At 48.0% G+C, this 19,451-nt stretch overlaps 1 protein-coding gene across 2 annotated transcripts; it reads left to right on the forward strand.

Moving 5' to 3' along the window:
• Window positions 1-1,801: 1,801 nt before the first annotated feature.
• On the forward strand, window positions 1,802-17,898 carry TIMM50 (translocase of inner mitochondrial membrane 50). Of its 2 annotated transcripts, XM_077285893.1 has the most exons (12): window positions 1,802-2,015; window positions 5,308-5,555; window positions 7,466-7,610; window positions 7,693-7,724; window positions 13,747-13,768; window positions 14,308-14,366; window positions 14,453-14,572; window positions 14,974-15,078; window positions 15,466-15,564; window positions 16,240-16,396; window positions 17,370-17,476; window positions 17,655-17,898. In XM_077285893.1, exons 2-12 carry the CDS (start codon window positions 5,403-5,405, stop codon window positions 17,757-17,759), a joined length of 1,104 nt encoding a protein of 367 aa, XP_077142008.1. In that variant the 5' UTR covers window positions 1,802-2,015; window positions 5,308-5,402; the 3' UTR covers window positions 17,760-17,898. The 2 variants fall into 2 exon arrangements, with proteins under 2 accessions (XP_077142008.1, XP_077142009.1); XM_077285894.1 differs by lacking the exon at window positions 5,308-5,555 and having other exon boundaries at window positions 1,803-2,015.
• The last annotated feature ends 1,553 nt before the right edge of the window (window positions 17,899-19,451 follow it).

The following is a 19,451-nucleotide window of genomic DNA, read 5'->3' on the forward strand; positions in this document are numbered from 1 at the left end:
CTTCAAGAGCCGCCACACACAGACGTGTCCAGGACATGGGCTACAAGTGTCACATTCCTTGTGTCAGCCACTCATGACCAATAGACAACGCCAGAAGCGTCTTACCTGGGCCAAGGAGAAAAAGAACTGGACTGTTGTCAGTGGTCCAAGGTGTTGTTTTCAGATGAAAGTAAGTTTTGCATTTCATTTGGAGATCGAAGTCCCAGAGTCTGGAGGAAGAGTGGAGAGGCCACAATCCAAGCTGCTGGAGGTCTAGTGCGAAGTCTCCACAATCAGTGATGGTTTGGGGAGCCATGTCATCTGCTGGTGTAGGTCCACTGTGCTTTATCAAGAGCAAAGTCAGCACAGCCGTCTACCAGGAGACTTTAGAGCACTTCATGCTTCCCTCTGCCGACAAGCTTTATGGAGATGGAAATGTCATTCTCCAGCAGGACTTGGCCCCTGTCCACACTGCGAAAAGTACCAATACCTGGTCTACAAACAACAGTATCACTGTGCTTGATGGGCAGCAAACTCATCTGACATTAACCGCATAGAGAATCTATGGAGTATTGTTAAGAGGAAGATGAGAGACACCAGACCCAACAATGCAGACGAGCTGAAGGCTGCTATCAAAGCAACCTGGGCTTCCATAACCCCTCAGCAATGCCACAGACTGATCACCTCCATGCCACGCCGCATTGATGCAGTAATTGATGCAAAAGGAGCTCGACCAAGTATTGACTGCATTTACTGAACATACATTTCAGTAGACCAATATTTCTGATTTTAAAATAATTTTCCAAGCTGGTGTTAGAAAGTATTCTAATTTACTGAGATAATTACTTTTATGTTTCATTGGCTGTAAGCCATAATCATCAACATTAACAGAAATAAACGCATGAAATAGATCCATCTGTGTGTAATGTCACTATCTACTATATAATTGTCTAAGGGTCACTTCCGTCTTTCTGTCTGTCCTTCTTTCTTTCTGTCACGGAAATCCCAAGTCGCTGATTGGTCATGGCAAAACGGCCACGACCAATCAGCGACGGGCACAGTCCGGCGGCAAAATGGCCGCACCCTACCCCCCTGCCATCAGTGCCCGCTCCATACTCCCCCCCAGTCAGTGCTCACACAGGGTTAATGGCTGCATTACACCGCGTTATGCCGCGGTGTAACGCACTCTGTTAACACTGCTATTAACCCTGTGTGACCAACTTTTTACTATTGATGCTGCCTATGCGGCATCAATAGTAAAAAGATCTAATGTTAAAAATAATAAAAAAAAATAAAATATCATTATATTCTCACCTTCCGTGGGCCCCCGGATCCAGCCGACGCCGTTCCCGCTCCTCGCGACGCTCCGGTGACCGGTCCATACATTGCGGTCTCGCAAGATGACGTAGCGGTCTCGCGAGACCGCAATGCACTCTTGGGACCGGAGAGTCGCGAGGAGCGTCAGTAAACGCCTCGGCTAGATCCGGGGGCCGACGGAGGGTGAGTATATAACTATTTTTTATTTTAATTCTTTTTTTTAACCGGGATATGGGTCCCACATTGCTATATACTGCGTGGGCTGTGCTATATACTACGTGCAGGGGTGGGATTCAGCCGGTACGACCCGGTACGGGGCAGCCGTTTACTAAAATTTCTATCTGCCAGCGTTCCGGTAATTGAAAATGGTTGCCACGCCCCCGGGGCCATAGCAACTGACAGCAGGCACGTGACGGGCTGCCGCTCCGGGGTCGCATGGCTACAGCAGGCAGCGCACGGCTCTGTCCCCTCCCGCTGCCAACTGTTACAACCAATGCGCCAGAGCCCGCGCCGGGTGATGACGTAACAGACGTCAGTGCTTGGACCCACAACAGCTGCGCAGCGGAGCCTGCAAGGGCCGGGGTCCGGACCCTGCCGAGGATGCAGCCGCTGACTGTACGAGCGGCGAGGCCTTGATCTACCGCAAGGAACGGGGGCTTCACACCTTTCGGGCCGCAGCTGTCACCGGGCGGAGAAGACCCTGAGCGGAGCGTCCCCTGGTAATGATGGTGATGGCAGCAGATCTGTCACTAGTTACCTCTCCTGTCCTGCAGCTGTGCTGATCACTGTCCGCATCATGTAAAGGTGCCGTTACACTAAGCAACTTACCAGCGATCGCGACCAGCGACGTGATCGCTGGTAAGTTGCTGTGTGGTCGCTGGGGAGCTGTCACACAGACAGCTCTCTCCAGCGACCAAGCGACTTCGGCATCGCTGAAACTGTCTTCAGCGATGCCGAAGTCCCCATGTAAAAAAAAAAAAAAACACTACATACGCACCTTCTGTCGTCCTTCATGTCCCTCGGCGCTTGCCGCACTGACTGTGTCTCAGCGCCGGCCGGCCGTAACAGCGGTGCCCAGCGGTGAACCGCTGTTACTGCAGGTTCACCGCTGGGCTCTGCTTTACGGCCGGACGGCGCTGAGACAGTCAGTACGGCAAGCTCCAGGGGACGTGACGGACAACAGACGGTGAGTATGTAGTGTTTTTTTTTACTTTTACCATGGTATCCATGGTAAATATCGGGTTACTAAGCGCGGCCCTGCGCTTAGTAACCCGATGTTTACCATGGATACCAGTGAAGACATCGCTGGATCGGCGTCACACACGGCGATCCAGCGGTGTCAGCGGGAGAGTTGCGACGAAAGAAAGTTCGTCCACTCTCCCTGCAACCAGCGATATCCCAGCAGGATCCAGATCGCTGCTGCGTGCCAAACATAGCGATATCGCTATGCAGGACGCTGCAACGTCACGGATCGCTGGCGATATCGCCTAGTGTGACGGTACCTTAAGATGGCTGCCTGTGCTCCTCTCCACACTGTGTGCAGGATCTGGCCTTCATGCTCTACTGTTCTCTGGTAGCAGCCATTCCATTCTAGGGAGAAACTGATGGTAGTTTTCTTCATTGGGGTTAGTGACAGGAAGTGGAGAAATGTCAGTGCCCCCAGTTACAGACCTCCGTATGTGCAGGTGTCTAGCGGACCTGTATATTGATGTTGTGTAGATAGACTGACGAGTGTACGTATCTGGTTATACCGGTGGTTGCAGTTGTTGTTCTCCGCCGTATGGATGATGCTTTTGCCTCGCTGCAGGCTAATGATGGTTGTGCTTGGTGATACGGTGTATACAATGCATCCATGATAATCATCTGTCGTTCGGGTAATATGTGATGTGCAGCTACACTGCCCGCACTCCGCAAGCTGCAATGCACGGGGGCGTCTGCCATCTTCCTATAATAAGGCTCTGATCACATGGTGCGCCGACATTCCCGGTGTCTGTTCTGTCTTAGGGACCAATAAATGGAATACGTGATCTGCTGCATCCTTCGTGCTCATTGTTGACAGAGTGGCCCCAGTGATCATGATTGGGTCTGGTTTTTTTAGAACAGAAAAAAGTCCTTAAGAAACCAAATCCAAACAAACCCCATAACTATCAATGAGGCCTCTCTCGTCTCCACTGGCATACCTGATACAGCGGGTCACTTATTCTGTTTGTTCCTTAAACAGAACAGTCAGATGGAGTGTCCGAACATCAATGTGAACAGAACTTTAAAGGGTTAAACTCAACAATCCAAGTTATTAGCCAGTCCTCAGGAGAACAGCATTCAGCTTTCTGCATCAGTCCCATAGCCAATGTGTGGAGGGGTGGCATGCATGGGTCGCCACCACGCCATTCTGTCGGGGCATGTCACAGCCACCTTCTCAGGTTCAGTGAGAGTCCCAGGGGCCGGACCCCCCCCGGTCAGCAAGTTATCACCTATTCTGTGGGTGTAATAGATGTATGGAAATTATTAGCAGCTTTTACATTGTGGCATGCCCATCCTAACAGCATGAATTCCCACTCTATCCATGGTCGTGTTCACTGCAGGTTGTATTTCACTTTTGTAACGTCCCTTTGCTTAGGTTGGAATTGAGAAGAAATCCATAACTTATTGCAGATTTTTACATCATGTTCAATAAGTCCTAAAATCTATGCAAATTATTTCCTCCAATAAAATTGAGATTTCAAACAGACATTAAAGGGATTTTCCACTTCCTTAATTTACCTCTCATACTATGGCCAGGTTTTTGCCAATCACCCTGAGAGGTTTTTTTTTATTCTCCAGACTCTCAGAGTCTGGAGAATCGTGCCACTGGGCGTGGCTTATTAGTATGGGCGGGGTTATTGAAAATGGGCGTGGCCAAAATTCCGGCCGCCGCGACTTAGAGGACCTGTTGTTAAAAATTTGAATCCCACCCCTGACTACGTGGCTGTGGTATATATTACGTGGCTGGGCAATATACTACGTGGCTGTGCTATATACTACGTGGCTGGGCAATATACTACATGGCTGGGCAATATACTACATGGCTGTGTTATATACTACGTGGCTGGGCAATATACTACGTGGCTGTGCAATATACTACGTGGCTGTGCAATATATTACATGGCTGTGCAATATACTACGTGGGCTGTGCTATATACTACGTGGCTGTGCTATATACTACGTGACTGGGCAATATACTACATGGCTGTGCTATATACTACGTGGCTGGGCAATATACTACGTGGCTGTGCTATATACTACGTGGCTCTGTGCTATATACTACGTGGGCTGTGCTATATACTACCTGGGCTGTACTATGTACTACGTGGCTGGGCAATATACTATGTGGCTGTGCTATATGCTACGTGGCTGGGCAATGTACTACGTGGCTGTGCTATATACTACGTGGCTGGGCAATATACTACATGGCTGTGCTATATACTACGTGGCTGTGCTATATACTACGTGGCTGTGCTATATACTACGTGGCTGTGCTATATACTACATGGCTGTAAGCTACATACATATTCTAGAATACCCGATGCGTTAGAATCGGGCCACCATCTAGTATAATATGTGAGTTTCACTTTTTGCAATGAAGAACTGAAATAAATTAACTTTTTGATGATAATCTAATTTTGTGAGAAGCGCCTGTATATAATGTGACACTGTATGGCAGCACTATTTGGCAACATACACGGTATTATTAGAGCCCTATACACTGATATTTCTGTACACAGTGTGGCTGTATCTATGAGGGGCTGTAGCTCGGCACACTATTGCAGTTTCTGAGTGCCTGCCTGGGAGCGATATTATTTCCTCTGTTTGGCCTGTGCCCCCCATACATTAGCGTCCATCATACCGTAACCTGCGCCACCTCCCCCCCCCCACGTGTAGTATCAGCACTCTGCTGCCACACACAACATGGTCGCCGAACCCTGACAAATAATTAACACACACCCCCTTTTCCTATTGGCTGCTCTCTTTCAGCGTTTTATTGGCCGTTGGCTCTCCGAAGTTTTGATTTGGTTCTGGATATTCCCGGCTTCCTTCGGATTGGCTGGCAATGCGCAGTGCCAGGAAAGATGGCGGTCTCGCTGGTGCCTGCGTGCGGGAGGTCGGTGCGGTTACTCCTGTCAAGCCGGGCCGTGCTGAGATGCCGGCAGCTGAGTACCGGCCCGGGGGAGAGTCTTACCGGGGCTGTGCTGCAGGACAAGCTGCGGAGCCAGCAGAAGGAGGTGAGGGCTGTCACTGACCTGTCTCTGACCTGTCACCTGTCTGACCTCCCCTGTCACTCGTGCACACGCCCCTTCTATCTGCTGTGCCCCCCATAGTAATGTGCCCCCTGCTCTGGATAGCGGCACTCACCCTTCTGGCAGCTGCTCATCTCCCTGGGATATTGTGTAATGTAGCTGTGTACCATTCCTGACAATGGAGCGGGGTGTGTGGCCCCCATGGACCCCCAGGACGCGATCACAAGGAGCCAATGTCGTAACAGCCAGGGGGTCTGATGAAGCCCCCATCACTGCGGCCTTGGTCTTACTAATCTCAGGTTTAGCTCCTCTCTGGGGTGAAAAAACAGAGGAAAAAATATTTAAAGTCTTCCCCCTTTTTGCTGGTTTATAAATAGAAAAACAAACAAATCTTTTTGTTCAGTATCGCCGCGCCCGTAAAAGTCTGAGCTATTAAATATCAAATTAACCCGATCAGTAAGCGCCGCCAAGAGAAAATCCAAACTCCAGAATTGACGAGTGTTTGTCACCTCAATTCCATTAAAAAAAAACAAAAAAACATAAAAACTGATTACAGAAAACAAGTTTGCGGGCGGTCTCAGAAAATGGCGACGGAAACAAAAAATTTTCTTTTAGCAATATTATCACCACATAAGGAAAAAACACTAAAATGATGGCTGAATTGCAGGTTTCTTTTTCAGCATTTAGGTTTTTTTTAAATTTCAGTACGTTTTATGGTAAAATGAACGGTGTCATTCAAAATCGTCCTGTGAAATCCATGCCCTGATCTGGGTACGGTGAGGGGAAAGTGACAAAGTTCTGGGTCTTGGGAGAAAGCAAAGAATGTGACTAGGCTGTGACAGGGAGGGGTGTAGCGCAGATAACAGGCTGTGATTAGGCAGAGTTTTTATAACTTGGGTTTATTCCATGGATCCGTGAAGGGTTCATGTCTAGAGCCGGCGCCATTCGATTTGCAGGATCCTGTTCATTGGCGGAGTCAGTGATCTGTGGCCCCTGGGTGAGAGCGGCCTCCTACCTCCCCGGCCTCTGTGGCTCTTCACTTGATTAACCGTTGTGAACATGAAACATTGCGCCAAGCCAGAAGGTCTGTGGTGGTCCGAATCAATTCTCAGGGCTTCTCATGTGGAGCTCCGGGGTTGGGACCGGGTGGGCGAGTGCACCGTGAGGAGCTTGGGGCGCCAGGTGGGCGTGAGGAGTGGGCATGCACATCGTGAGGAGCTCGGGGTGCCGGGTGGGCATGCGCATCCTGAGGAGCATGTGGCTCCGGGTGGGCATGCGCATCGTGACGAGCTCGAGGCGCTGGGTGGGCGCTCGCATCGTGAGGAGCTCGGGGTGGGCGTGCGCATCGTGAGGAGCTCGGGGTGCCGGGTGGGCGTGCGCATCGTGAGGAGCTCGTGGCGCCGGGTGGGCGTGCGCATCGTGAGGAGCTCGTGGCGCCGGGTGGGCGAGTGCATCGTGAGGAGCTCGTGGCGCCGGGTGGGCGTGCGCATTGTGAGGAGCTCGTGGCGCCGGGTGGGCGCGCGCACCGTGTGGAGCTTGGGGTGCCGGGTGGGGTCCTGCCTGCACAACAGGAGACATGCACCTGACCTGTGTCTAGTGGGCAGATATATACTGCTCGCTTCAACCTATAGCCGACACAAATCAGCTGCTTATTAGATTTTCTTTCCAGCCCTTCGGCCATCAGTGTCTGTACACCCCTCTGTGTTTGAGTATCTGCACCCCCTGTATTGAGATGCACCTCCTCCCAGATGCTGTGGTGGCCGTCACTTTCTGCTTCTCCCCCTCATATCCACATACTGATGCCCCCCTTTGTGTCTCATGCTCCCCCTATACGTTCACCCTCTCATAACCTTTCTCTTGTGGACTAATTACTTTTTTATTTTTCCCACCCACAGGCCACTGAAGACCCCCAGAGTAATCCTGAAACGGAGGAACAGCAGAAGAAACAGAAAGAAAACAAAGCCAGGGCTAAAAAGTTTGTCCTCCGAGCGGCCGGCGTCATGGGCGTGTTGGGGAGCGGCTTTATGGTGTATACATTTGGTGAGGACCCTGTGTTGTGCACTGGTTGGGGGGTTACTTCGCCTTTCTTGTCCTTCTGACCTGATCTGTGTTCTGGATGCAGGTAGCAGTGCAGTAGACGAGGCGGGAAATAAGGTAAGAAGTTTATATATAATATACATAGACACACCCGCACTGTGGATTTAAAGGTATAGTTCCCTCTGAGAATATAACCTTGTGATGGTTTCCACCCAGTAGCTGTTGACAAGACCAGTATAACTTCATCCAACTGGGAGACAAAAGTTATCACCTCTCCACAGCATAGCTGATGACTCTTAGATCAGTGGTAGTCTGACTGTTTGAAACACCCCCCTATAATTAATAACCAGCAAAGGCTGGGCAGACAGCTGTTGACTGATATTAATAGGCTATTTTCCCCCTCCCAGACTAAAAACATCTGCTCTCCGCCACCCCAGAAATGGCGCATCCATAAGATGCGCCAATTCTGGCATTTAGCTTCATTCTTCTCACTTGCCCTGGTGCAGTGGCAAGTGGGGTAATAATATTGGGGTTGATTCCAGCTTTGTATTGGCAGCTGACATAAAACCTAGGTGTTAGCATTGGAGAGGCATCTATAAGATGCTCGCATTACTAACCCCATAGTCATATTGTAAATAACAAGCACCCACAATATAGTCCTTTAATTGAAATAAAAACACTGACACTAGTAATGAGCGAATATACTCGTTACTCGAGATTTCCCAAGCACGCTCGGGTGTCCTCCGAGTATTTTTTTAGTGCTCGGAGATTTAGTTGTCATTGCCGCAGCTGAGTGATTTACAGCTATTAGCCAGTTTGATTACATGTGGGGATTCCCTAGCAACCAGGCAACCCCCACATGTACTCATGCTGGCTAGCAGCTGTAAATCATGCAGCTGCGTCAACAAAAACTAAATCTCCGAGCACTTACAAATACTCGGGAGACCCCCCCCGAGCGTGCTCGGGAAATCTCGAGCAACGAATATACTCGCTCATCACTAACTGACACCTTTTATTTGAAATCTAAAAAAAAAAAAAAGTTATACCCCCCTTTACATCTAATCCACTGAAGCTCATGTCACCTGTAAAAAGACAAACAAAAAATAATAAAGCACAATTTTCCTCACTGGTCCAACAAGAAGATAATCCATTGTGTCCCGCAACAAGTCTAGCTCTGCAACATCTAGAACGTTGGCATGATGCAAGCTTTCAGCCTGGCATCCAGCAAAGACACTGAGCTGCGCAGCATTAGTGGCTTTGGGTGATATGAATTATAGGCGAAGTACTCCGTTCACCTCACTGACATCACTGCTAGCACGAGAAAGTTCATGGCCCCTTCCTTAATATCAGCCGACAGCTGTCTGCCTAGCCTTTGCTGGTTATTAATTATAGGGGTGCCCCCCATGTCCTTTTTTTTTTTTTTCTGAATTATTAGGTAAATACATTTTACATTAAAATACACACAGACTATACTAATTATATATGTCACTGACCTCTTTCTGGCTATTCTATGTACATATCTATTCTATTCTGATGGGTCACGCCATGAATTTACTGTATTTGGCTGATGAAATGTTGACTTCTCTAGGAGACGTGCGTAAAAATCGGGCGACACTCGCATGCTCCGAATATAAAAAAAAAAAAAGAGGTTACAGCTCTTAGGCTGGGTTCACATTGCGTTAATGGCAATCTGCTGACGGCATCCGTTACATAGCGGCACTAACGCTATGTAACGGATCCGTTAGCGCACCCATTGACTGCCATTATGTAGCGCATCGCTAACGCATGTCATAATCGGCATGCGTTAGCGATGTGCCGTCATTCTGTGACGGACCCTCGGACGCAGTCTGCAGCGTTTTCGGGTCCGTCACCGCTAGCACAGATAGAGCATCTGCGCTAGCGCGATCGCATAAACGCAATCTTTTTCGGCACTTGCGTTAACGCAATCTGCTAGCGTATGCGTTGAACGGACTGCACTAACGCAATGTGAACCTAGCCTTAGAAGAAGGGGAGGAAAAGAAAAAACTGAAATTGCAAAAAAAACGAAAATTAGATTTGTCCTTAACGACCGCTGGCAGTTAAGGGTGCTTATTCCTCAGCGTCGCTTTTTGACGAAACTAAGAAATAAGTGTATAGCGCCACCCATTGTTGGAAAATCTCTGGGGTCTCTTCCCCAGTCACATGATCGCCATTATTCACCGAATAACGCCAATCACAAAAAAAAGTCCGATTTTCCATTCATATCAGAGGAGAGAGAAATGGGGTTCCATTTTGGTACCTCCTCCATCCCTGGATCCTCCTGCTCTGTCCCCCGGCCCTCTGCATCATCTTCCTGGAAGAAAATGGTGTGCCTGCTGAGATCTGCTGGCCGATACCTGGAAACAATAGATTTTTCCTATTCGTTCATTTTGATCACAGTGATAGACCTGATCACAATAATCAAAATAAAAAAGTAGTAAATCAAACCACCTTTATCACCCCCTTAGTTAGCTAAAAATAATAAAATTAAAAAAATTGTAATTTTTTTCCATTCTTTGCCATTCGGATTGGAGCTAGGGTTAGGGGCTAGAGCTGTGGTTGGGGTTAGGGCTGTGTTGCAGGGTTTCCACTGTTTAGGTACATTGGGAGGTTTTCAAAATCGACATGGCGCCCGATTCCAGCCAATTTTGTGTTCAGAAAGTCAAATTTTCACAGATTTTTGTGGTAAAATTAGGTTCCTCTGCTTATACTCGAGTATTTAAGGTATGTTTCCAAAATTGTGCTGATGTAAGGTAGAGATGTGTGGAAATGTTATTTATTAACTATTTTGTGTGACATATCTCTCTGATTTAAGGTCACAAAAATTAAAAGTTTGATAATTGCAATGTTTTCTACATTTTTGACAAATTAGTTTTTTTTTCTATAAATAAACGCAAGTCATATTGAACAAATTTTACCACTAACATTAAGTACAATATGTCACTAAAAAACAATCTCAGAATCAGTGGGATCCTTTGAAGCGTTTCAGAGTTATAACCTCATAAAGTGACAGTGGTCAGAATTGTAAAAATTGGCCTGTCAGGAAGGCTCCGTCACTAAGGGGTTAAGGCTGCTGGGTTCTCCATTTACTCTATAACTATCTACCTGTAGTCTGCTGTTTTCCCTGCGGGGGCAGCATAGACCTGTATGAAGAACTGTCTTTGCTGACTACGCGGCACTAGGGGGCAGTACACACTCTGGGCACATCTGAGGTTGTTACCTCCAGGGTGTCAGAACCTTCCGCCATTCTCTGCGAGGGTCAATGTGAAAAACAAAACTTACGCAAAAATTTCCAGCATGATGTGATAAGCATTTTTCGTGGTATTGCAGAGACCCAAAAAAAATATACATTTTTTTGTCTTTACGGCGTTGATTAATTTTTATATACTCGCCCATTATTATTTTTTTTGCCATCTTTATTTTTAATGGGGAAAAGGGAGCAATATTAATTTTTTTTTTTTTTTTCCAGATTTTTTAAACGTTTTCACTTTATTAGAGATCATCTTGTGCCATATACAACGATGCCGCTGTATCGCTCCATGGAGTGTAAATCACGGTCTACTCTGACACTCGGCCATGGGCTGGATTTCAAGGGAGCTCCGTAATAAGCACGGGGGGTCTTCAACAGATCCCGGCTGTTATAGCAGTCCATCGGTGACCCACAATTGTCACAGGCGCATAGGATGACACACGCGGATGTCAGTAAGGGGTTAAACCCCCTATATCACTGGAGTCCACATGACAGCAAATAAGTTGTGCAAAACCCCAGAGAAAGTGGAGTGTAAAAATAGTAATCTATGTGCAGCGATTTTATTTTTTTATTACCATGAAGGCAGATTTTATTGGGCAGCATGTGCCGTCCATAAACCAGCGACATATTGGCCGGGGGTCCCAGCTGCTGCTCTGCCATAGATCAGTGTAAGAACGCGACTAATTGATATGTCATAAAAGTGAAGGAGCCGGACATAAGGCGCTCGGCTGTATGTCCTGGAGGGGCTGTATGTCCTGGAGGGCCGCCTAAGTGGTCCTGCTGCCACCTAATAATATGGCGTATGGGGGGCTTTTCAAGCTTATGATGAACGGTATATGACCAATTTGTGATCAGCCAACGCAACTCTTATCTGTAACTTCCATGGTGCCAACCAAAACTGGCACAAGGCTTGGTGAAATACGTCCCTGAAATACCAAAGTGTTATGCTGGGGGTCTGCCTTTGAGAACAAGGGTCTGAAATGCTCCATCAGAAAGGAGCCGGGGGCTGATAGTGTGCCCCTACTTCATTAATTATTTCCTAATGTCAGGCATCGGGGGTCTCGCTCAGTATTGGCATTCTCATGGAGAACAAATGAAGCGGTGGCACAATCTCAAATTCTGTGGGGTCTGTAAAGCATCGACGAAATGAGAACTTGTTGGCGTGTGCTTTTGGCAATAGTTGATTACAGGCTTTAGGTGTAGGAACCCTTTCTAAAAGTGACATAGACCTTTTATTTCTCCTCCTGTGTGGGATCTGTTCCCAGGCCAGTCCCGTGGTCTGTGGGAATATCACACACGATCTATAATGGAGCCCACTTCTCAGTCAGGTGACAAGTGTGTCCCTCTCTGATGCTGGGCCTTGTGCCTCCGCTTCCTCCTCCTGCTCCTCTTTGATGCCGGGGAGGATGTCGGACAGAAGGTATACAGCCATTTTATACTGTTATTAGGAGGGTTATGTGAAGAGGAAGCTCGCTGCACCGTTCCCACGCTCAGGAGGCTGCACTGTCCTGGGATATGTGGATGTGTGCACGCCGAGGATTCGGATTCTGCCGTGTGATGCGGGACCACTCCAAACAACGCCTGAAAAATCGCTAAAAACTCCTCTTTGTCTACGTGCACGCGGTGTCAGGACGTGCGCAATATCGCGCTGACATCCTGCGCAGGATGATCATTTTATGGGGCGCTTTTTCGGTCCTGAATTCACCTAAAAAAAAAAAAAAAACACTGATATGGCTGGAGCAAACGGTGGCATTACTCCATGTATGTGATTTGCAGACTTGCGGTCACGTGCTGACCGGTCTCGCCCAACTTCTTTTAATAGAAGTGACCACATGACCAAATCGCTTACATGTAGTCATGGGGCTGCTCGCTCGCACCAGCAATACCGGAGAATGGCGTTCCTGCTATCAAACCTGGACGACCCCTCTAATCATCTCATATTGTTCAGAGTTTTGAGCATTTTTCTTCCACTTTTTTGGTAAAAATCTCGGTGGTTAAAAAAAGAAAATTAAAAATACATAAGGGAAAACTCTCCAAACCGGGCACCGTCCAATCAAATCGCTGCCAAAAAAAACTCTTCCGAAAAATAAAACTTTTCAAAATGGAAGGACTCCACAAAGAAAGGTCTCTACTAGAAAACCTGTTATTTTGACTGCCGTGTGCACGTAGCTGTGGAGGGGAGGACGGGCTGGGCAGCCATGATTCCCCTACAGGACATATCCCCAATCTCTGTAAATCTGGGGTGACATAACATAGAGGGTAATGGATAAGAGGATGAGGGCGGTAGGAACTCCTACAGAAGCCGTGGTGCCGCTCGTAGTATTAGGATAGTACATGACATGGAGAGAATGAGGGGTCTGTACTGTCCCCCCAGGCGTTTGGTCTTCTAACATATTGCAGGTACTTCTGTCTGTGGCCATTACGGCCCCTTTCATCTGTGGCTTCCTGTTGACGCCCTGGCTTCCTCTCCGGGCCTTTGATATGCGCAGGGTCTCACCTTGCTGTGACTGCCACACTTATGGCCGGGGCTCGGGCACGCTCCTCCTCGGTGCCCCTGGGTCTTTGATGTTTAGTGTGTGTTTAGCAGCACACTTCTCCATTGTTCCTGCTCTCACATCTTCTGCAGAATTGTGCCAAGTGTGAGGGTCCTATTTGGTGGCCATCTGGGCACTACCCTGCAAATACCGGCCCGTGCATGCAAGTATGGATCTACAAAGCTTCACTGTGCGGCGGTGACCCTCGCATCGAGCGAGACCCCCCCACTAATATTGTATAGGCCCTTATGAATCCTGTAGGGGTCCTGCCGGGTCCTGATCTGTCATATGGGGACGTGTTGTGATCGCTCTCTAATGTTCACCTTTTCTTTTTTAGATCCCCGATGAGTTTGACAGCGGTGAGTACACGGATATTTCCATTATCTGTACCCTGGTCCATACACCTCGGACAGGTGCTGCTTGTATGGGGGTCGGCAGGAATCGGTTTTGGTATTATGAGTGATTGGCCGTCTATGGATCCATTTCCTCAAGTTGCTTTCTACCCATTGACCAGATATGGGGTCGGCACAATCTGTAGGGGGACAGTGACCAGCCCTATATTGGCACCGCAGATATTGAGAGCACCAGTTATGATCTGTAGACTGTAATGGACCCGCTAATCAGAACCGTTCATGTGTTTGGGGCCGAGCGGTAATCCCACTCACGGCTGCTACTAAAGGCACAGAGCCATGTCTGATATCGGTTCATTATAGGGGTGGTCCGCGTGGTGAAGCCCCGTATGATCTTGTATTCATAGCTTTCCCAGCAGTTAGTGCAATGACTATTATAGGGCTGAGCTGCAATACCACACACAGCCAGGAGACAAAGGGGCACCATTACTGGATGTAAGCAGACTTGTTGTTCTAGTCCTTTTCACCCATCCCGTTTCTTCTTGCAGATCCTCCATTTTTACAGCAAATTAAAAGGACATACAAATACTTCAAGGACTATCGGCAGGTGAGCGAACTCCCGCTGTGCCGCTTCTGCCCTCACCTGGGGTTCTCTGTTCACCCAATTATATCGCTTCTCTCTCCATTTTACAGATGATCATAGAGCCGACAAGTCCCAAATTGCTACCGGATCCCTTGAAAGAGCCGTATTACCAGCCGCCCTACACGCTGGTCCTGGAGCTGAAGAACGTCCTGCTACATCCAGAGTGGTCGGTGAGTCTGCTCCGTCAGTTCTCGCGCTCTTAATGGGGTTGTGCGCCATTGGAAATCAGCGTCTGCTTTTAATTTACGGAGCTGAGCCTGGTCTTAAATGACGCAATACCAGACACGGCCATCGGCGAGGGTGGCGCTTTAACCCCTTTGTGACTTAGTCAATTTTCACACATGTTGTCGACATAGCTGTAGGAGAGCGTGTGTGTGTGTGTGTGTGTGTGTGTGTGTGTGTGTTTTATGGCTTTTTAGTCCATTTTTTGTTGTTGTTGTGGAATGGGCTTGGTTGCGTACGTGCACCCGCACCTGACCTCCTCTGTTCATGTCCAGGTTTGGAAGGGGGTATAATTTCTTCTCGTTAAGTGTCGTCCACTCCCCGTTCTGATCTTGTTCTCTGCTCTCAGTTAGAAACAGGATGGAGGTTCAAGAAGCGAGCTGGCATCGACAACCTGTTCCAGCAGCTGGCGCCTCTCTATGAAATTGTTATATTTACCGCCGAAACTGGCATGGTAGGTGCAAGCCGTCTGTCTTGTGCCTTCTTTTTCTTTATATCTGCTACCAGGGAAATGTAGTATTACATCCGACCATCATGTGTCCTGCAGGCTCCTCGCTCTGGGTCACGGAGAGGAGGTTCCGAATTAATCCTCTGATTTTCTTATGCCCTATTAGGGTGGTTCTAGTTTGCATTTTACAGCATCTACCCTTATAGGACACATGCAGGAGGCTTCTCCTGTATCTCGGTGCTAAGCAATGTGGACCCTGATCAGTTGGGGTCTCATACCCACCAATAATGTAATCTTCTGACTTGTCAAGCATGTGCAGCTATCATTAATGTTACACGTACACACATATATATCTTTCTGTAACCTGCTGCTAAAATGTGCTCTGTTCTGCAGACCGCATTCCCCCTCATCGACAGCTTAGACCCTCACGGATTCGTATCCTATCGGCTTTTCCGAGATGCCACCCGGTACTCAGACGGGCACCACGTGAAGGTAAAAGGGATCGATTGTATGTAGTTTTGTCAATCAGCTTGTATCCTTCAGCTAGGGCGACATGCCGTCAGCCTGGACTTAAAGGGGAACTCCACTTTTGTACAACATACTTGGAAAAGCCAGAGGTAAACTCTTCATAAAATGTTGAATGCATTCGCACTCAATCCTTTATCTCATCCTCCGTTCACATAGTATGATGAATGCCACGTTCTGCTCTGAAGGGGTCTTTTTACAATGATGGCCCATCTTAAAGGGGTTCTTTAGAATAACCATATGGATAGGCTATCCATTGAATAGGTCATCCCAATCAGATCAGTGGTGGTCCGATGCCCGGCACCCCCACTGATCAGCAGTAAGAAGGTTTGTGGTCGCCGAGTACGCGGCGTACTGAGCCCCAACACCACGGCTCCACACACTGTGTAGTGGCTGTTTTTGGGTACTGGCTCCTATTTACCCCAATGAGAGCGAAGTTTCTGTACCTGTGAGCGGCCATTACCAGTGTACAGAGCTAGGCACGTCTGGAAACTAATTAGTGGGGGTGCCGGACCCCCTCAATCTGATATCAATTACCTGCCCACAAATGGTCTGCCGACATACTAGTCCTGGACAGTTGTGATTTTCGACCTCCTCCGCCAAGCTGTGTGCGCGCTCACCCATCATGTTTACCGTTCGCAGGATATCTCGTGTCTGAACAGGGACCCGTCACGTGTCGTCATTGTAGATTGTAACAGAGAAGCGTTCAAGCTGCAGCCGTACAACGGCCTGGCCATAAAGTCGTGGGACGGAAACTCTGAAGACCGGGCGCTCTACGACCTCGCCGCCTTCCTGAAGAGTAAGTGCGGTCCTGACTCGTCCTACCTGTGTAGATATATGGAGCTCCCAGATTATTAGGAACGTGGGTCAGGAGGGGAAGTAGTCTCCATGCAGATGGCACGCCAGGTGAGATCCAGGACTACAGTGTTACCCACCGAGCCACCCTGGTGCGTTCACTAGAAAACAGGGGCTTCACAGAGACACGTCCGTCATGCCCAGAACTCCACATCCTCATGGGCATAAATGAGGCTGTCGGGAGACCCACGGCCGGTGTGTACGTGAACCGCCACACAGGGATGTGTTAACGCTGGACCGACACAGGCTGTTTAAGGGATTCCTACTTTATAGTTACTAGTGATGAGTGAATGTGCAGGTATAAGGTGTTATCTGAGCATGCTCAGGTGCTGACCGAGTGTCTTTGACATGCTCCAATACCATGTTCTAGTCCTCGCGGCTGTTCGACAGCCACAACACATGCAGGGATTACCTAACAGCAGCAGGGACTCGAACATATTTTTCAAGCACGCCAAAGACACACTGTTAGCACCCGAGCATGCTTAGATAGCACCTTACCTGAGCATGTTCACTCATCACTAATGGTTACTGAAATTAGGAGAATGAGGAATCGCTGACCCCTTTTAAAAAATGTAAAAAATAAAGCATCATACACTTGCACTTTACAGCCTGTGCCGCTCTGCTGTACGCTGGCGCTTGTTTCCTTTTCCTCTGGTGCCGCACCGCTATGCATTGAGCAAATTGCAAATAGTTTTTGTTTGTTTTTTTTCCAAGTCTGAAAACACTAATGGGTACTGATGAAGTTTTCATCTTTGGGAAATGCAATCCTATTTTTGATGCCCTGTCCATAGCCATTAGAAAGCCGCGGACCCGGTTGCTGGCGTTCTGGTGCAGTGTGTCTGTCATACAGCCGTCCTGAGTGCAGGTGATCGATTTCACTACAAATCTGATCATTTCTATATTCTCCCCCTCTGCAGCCATTGCAACCAGTGGTGTAAGTGATGTCCGCACCGTCCTGGAGAACTACTCCCTGGAGGAAGATCCCTTAGAAGCGTTTAAACGCCGACAGACGCAGCTGGAGCAGGTAGAGCGCCATCCGGTGGCACAAAGAGTGGGACGTGCATTGTGCACAACCCTGATACCTTACAGAATATGGGGGATGGGCAGCAGGCACTAGGCAATATTCCAAACAACCAAATGTCCATGGCTGTGGTTCCCTTTTTGCATATATTATATGTATATTTTCTCTTCTTTCCCCGCAGGAGGAGCAGCAGCGATTAGCAGAACTCTCCCAGCTTAGTAAGAGGCAGTCCATGTCATTAGGTTCTATCACCGGACGGTTTTGGCCTCGCTCTAAACAGCAGTGACCTCAACAGCGCCCCCTATAGTCAACGCAAGCCGAAGACAGACGAGTGTGAGCCGCCCCGCCATCCCTGTGTACATATAGAGGGGACATGGTCGTCTCTCCATCGGACATGTGTATGAATAAACCTTTTTGTAGACTTACTTGGTCACGTTCTTTACTCCAGTCATATCGGAATTTTTGTGTCTGTCCTTTTATTTGCGACAGAGGCCGCCTACCAAATGTTCTGGATTATCAGACAGCCGCAGAACCGCACGGGCACATGTTATGTATTTGCAGCCGAAATTTCTGCACCAAAACTGCATTTGTTGGCAGGAAAAATACTGTGTAAAATATGTGCATTTTTTTTTTTTTTGTCCCATTCATTTGGGTATAAAAACAATTGACAGCCTGCGGATCTGAAACTGCATCAGATCTGCAAGGAAGAAATAAGCAGCGCGTGCACGAGACTTCAGGGATTGCAAACTTTGCTGGTACAGTTTCCGCTGCAGAAAAAAAAAAAGACGCGTGAACAAGCTTTTATTTGTCTCTTTAGACAAGTTTTCGGATACTTTCTCCTAAATCCCTGAATTCCCATATAATATAAATAGAACACTACATGCGATCAAGAAGTGGCACCTTTAACAAAAAAAACCACACGCATAGTCTACCATTTTCTAGGAACAGGGGGTTTTGTGAACCGTACATTAAAATAAAAAGGCACTCTGAATAACTGATACTGTTTTTTTCCCATTTTCTAGTACACAATATGGTAAAACCAATGGTGTCGTTCAAAAGTACAACTCGTCCTGCAAAAAAATAAGCCCTCACTTGGCCATATTGACTGAAAAATAAAAAAAAAGTTATGGCTCTGGGAAGGAGGGGATCGAAAAACGCAAAACCGAAAAAAGCTCTGGGGGTTAAGGGGTTAAATTCTGGGGGGAAATGTCCTATTGATTGATCGATCGCTCCTGGTTATAAACCATCTGTGCGGTTTGCAGACTGACATTGACCTTCTACCTGGGTTATTGCCCACGGCTGTCATATTTGCTGCGGTTATTGAAGTAGTATCCCAAAAAAAAAAGATTTGGGGGGGACTACAAAATAACGTGTGGGGCAATAAAAGCGTGTAAGGGGGCAACAGTGAAGATTTATGGTGGGATTAGGGCCATGAACTAGTTTGGTTCCCTGGCTGTCTGGGATTGAGCAGGATACTTAAAACATAACTACTACGAAGTGATGTATATGGGGCGTGAAAGGAGCGAGCGAACGGGATGGGGGAGGGGAGGATGTAGAGCCATGAGCTTTGGGTCTGGTTTAATCATTACTTAAAGACATATTTCCCACCTGGCCCTGGAGACAGTTCATAATATATAGGAGCCAAACATGAAATGTATTTGAAGTCAAACTGTTTAAAAAAAAAATAAATAAATTAAGAATTTTCTATTCGCCACGACAGCACCCACTGAGAGAGGGGATCCGCCCCTGGGAACAGGAAACCTACAGAGAGATAAAAGGGGCGGCCCCCCCTCGCTCCTCAGTTGGTTTCCTGTTCCTAGACGGGAACCCACAGAGAAGACTCTATGGAGTAACTATGAAGAGGAAAGCCCGCCTGGACTGCCGCCTGTACGACTCTGCTGAGCGGCAGGGGCTCCAGAGCGGGTAGACAGACGGGAATGATCCTGCGGGCCACCCCTCATCTGCTGATGCTGCTGCA

The sequence above is a fragment of the Ranitomeya variabilis genome, chromosome 2 (assembly GCF_051348905.1).
Source record: "Ranitomeya variabilis isolate aRanVar5 chromosome 2, aRanVar5.hap1, whole genome shotgun sequence".
Taxonomy (NCBI): Eukaryota; Metazoa; Chordata; class Amphibia; order Anura; family Dendrobatidae; genus Ranitomeya; species Ranitomeya variabilis.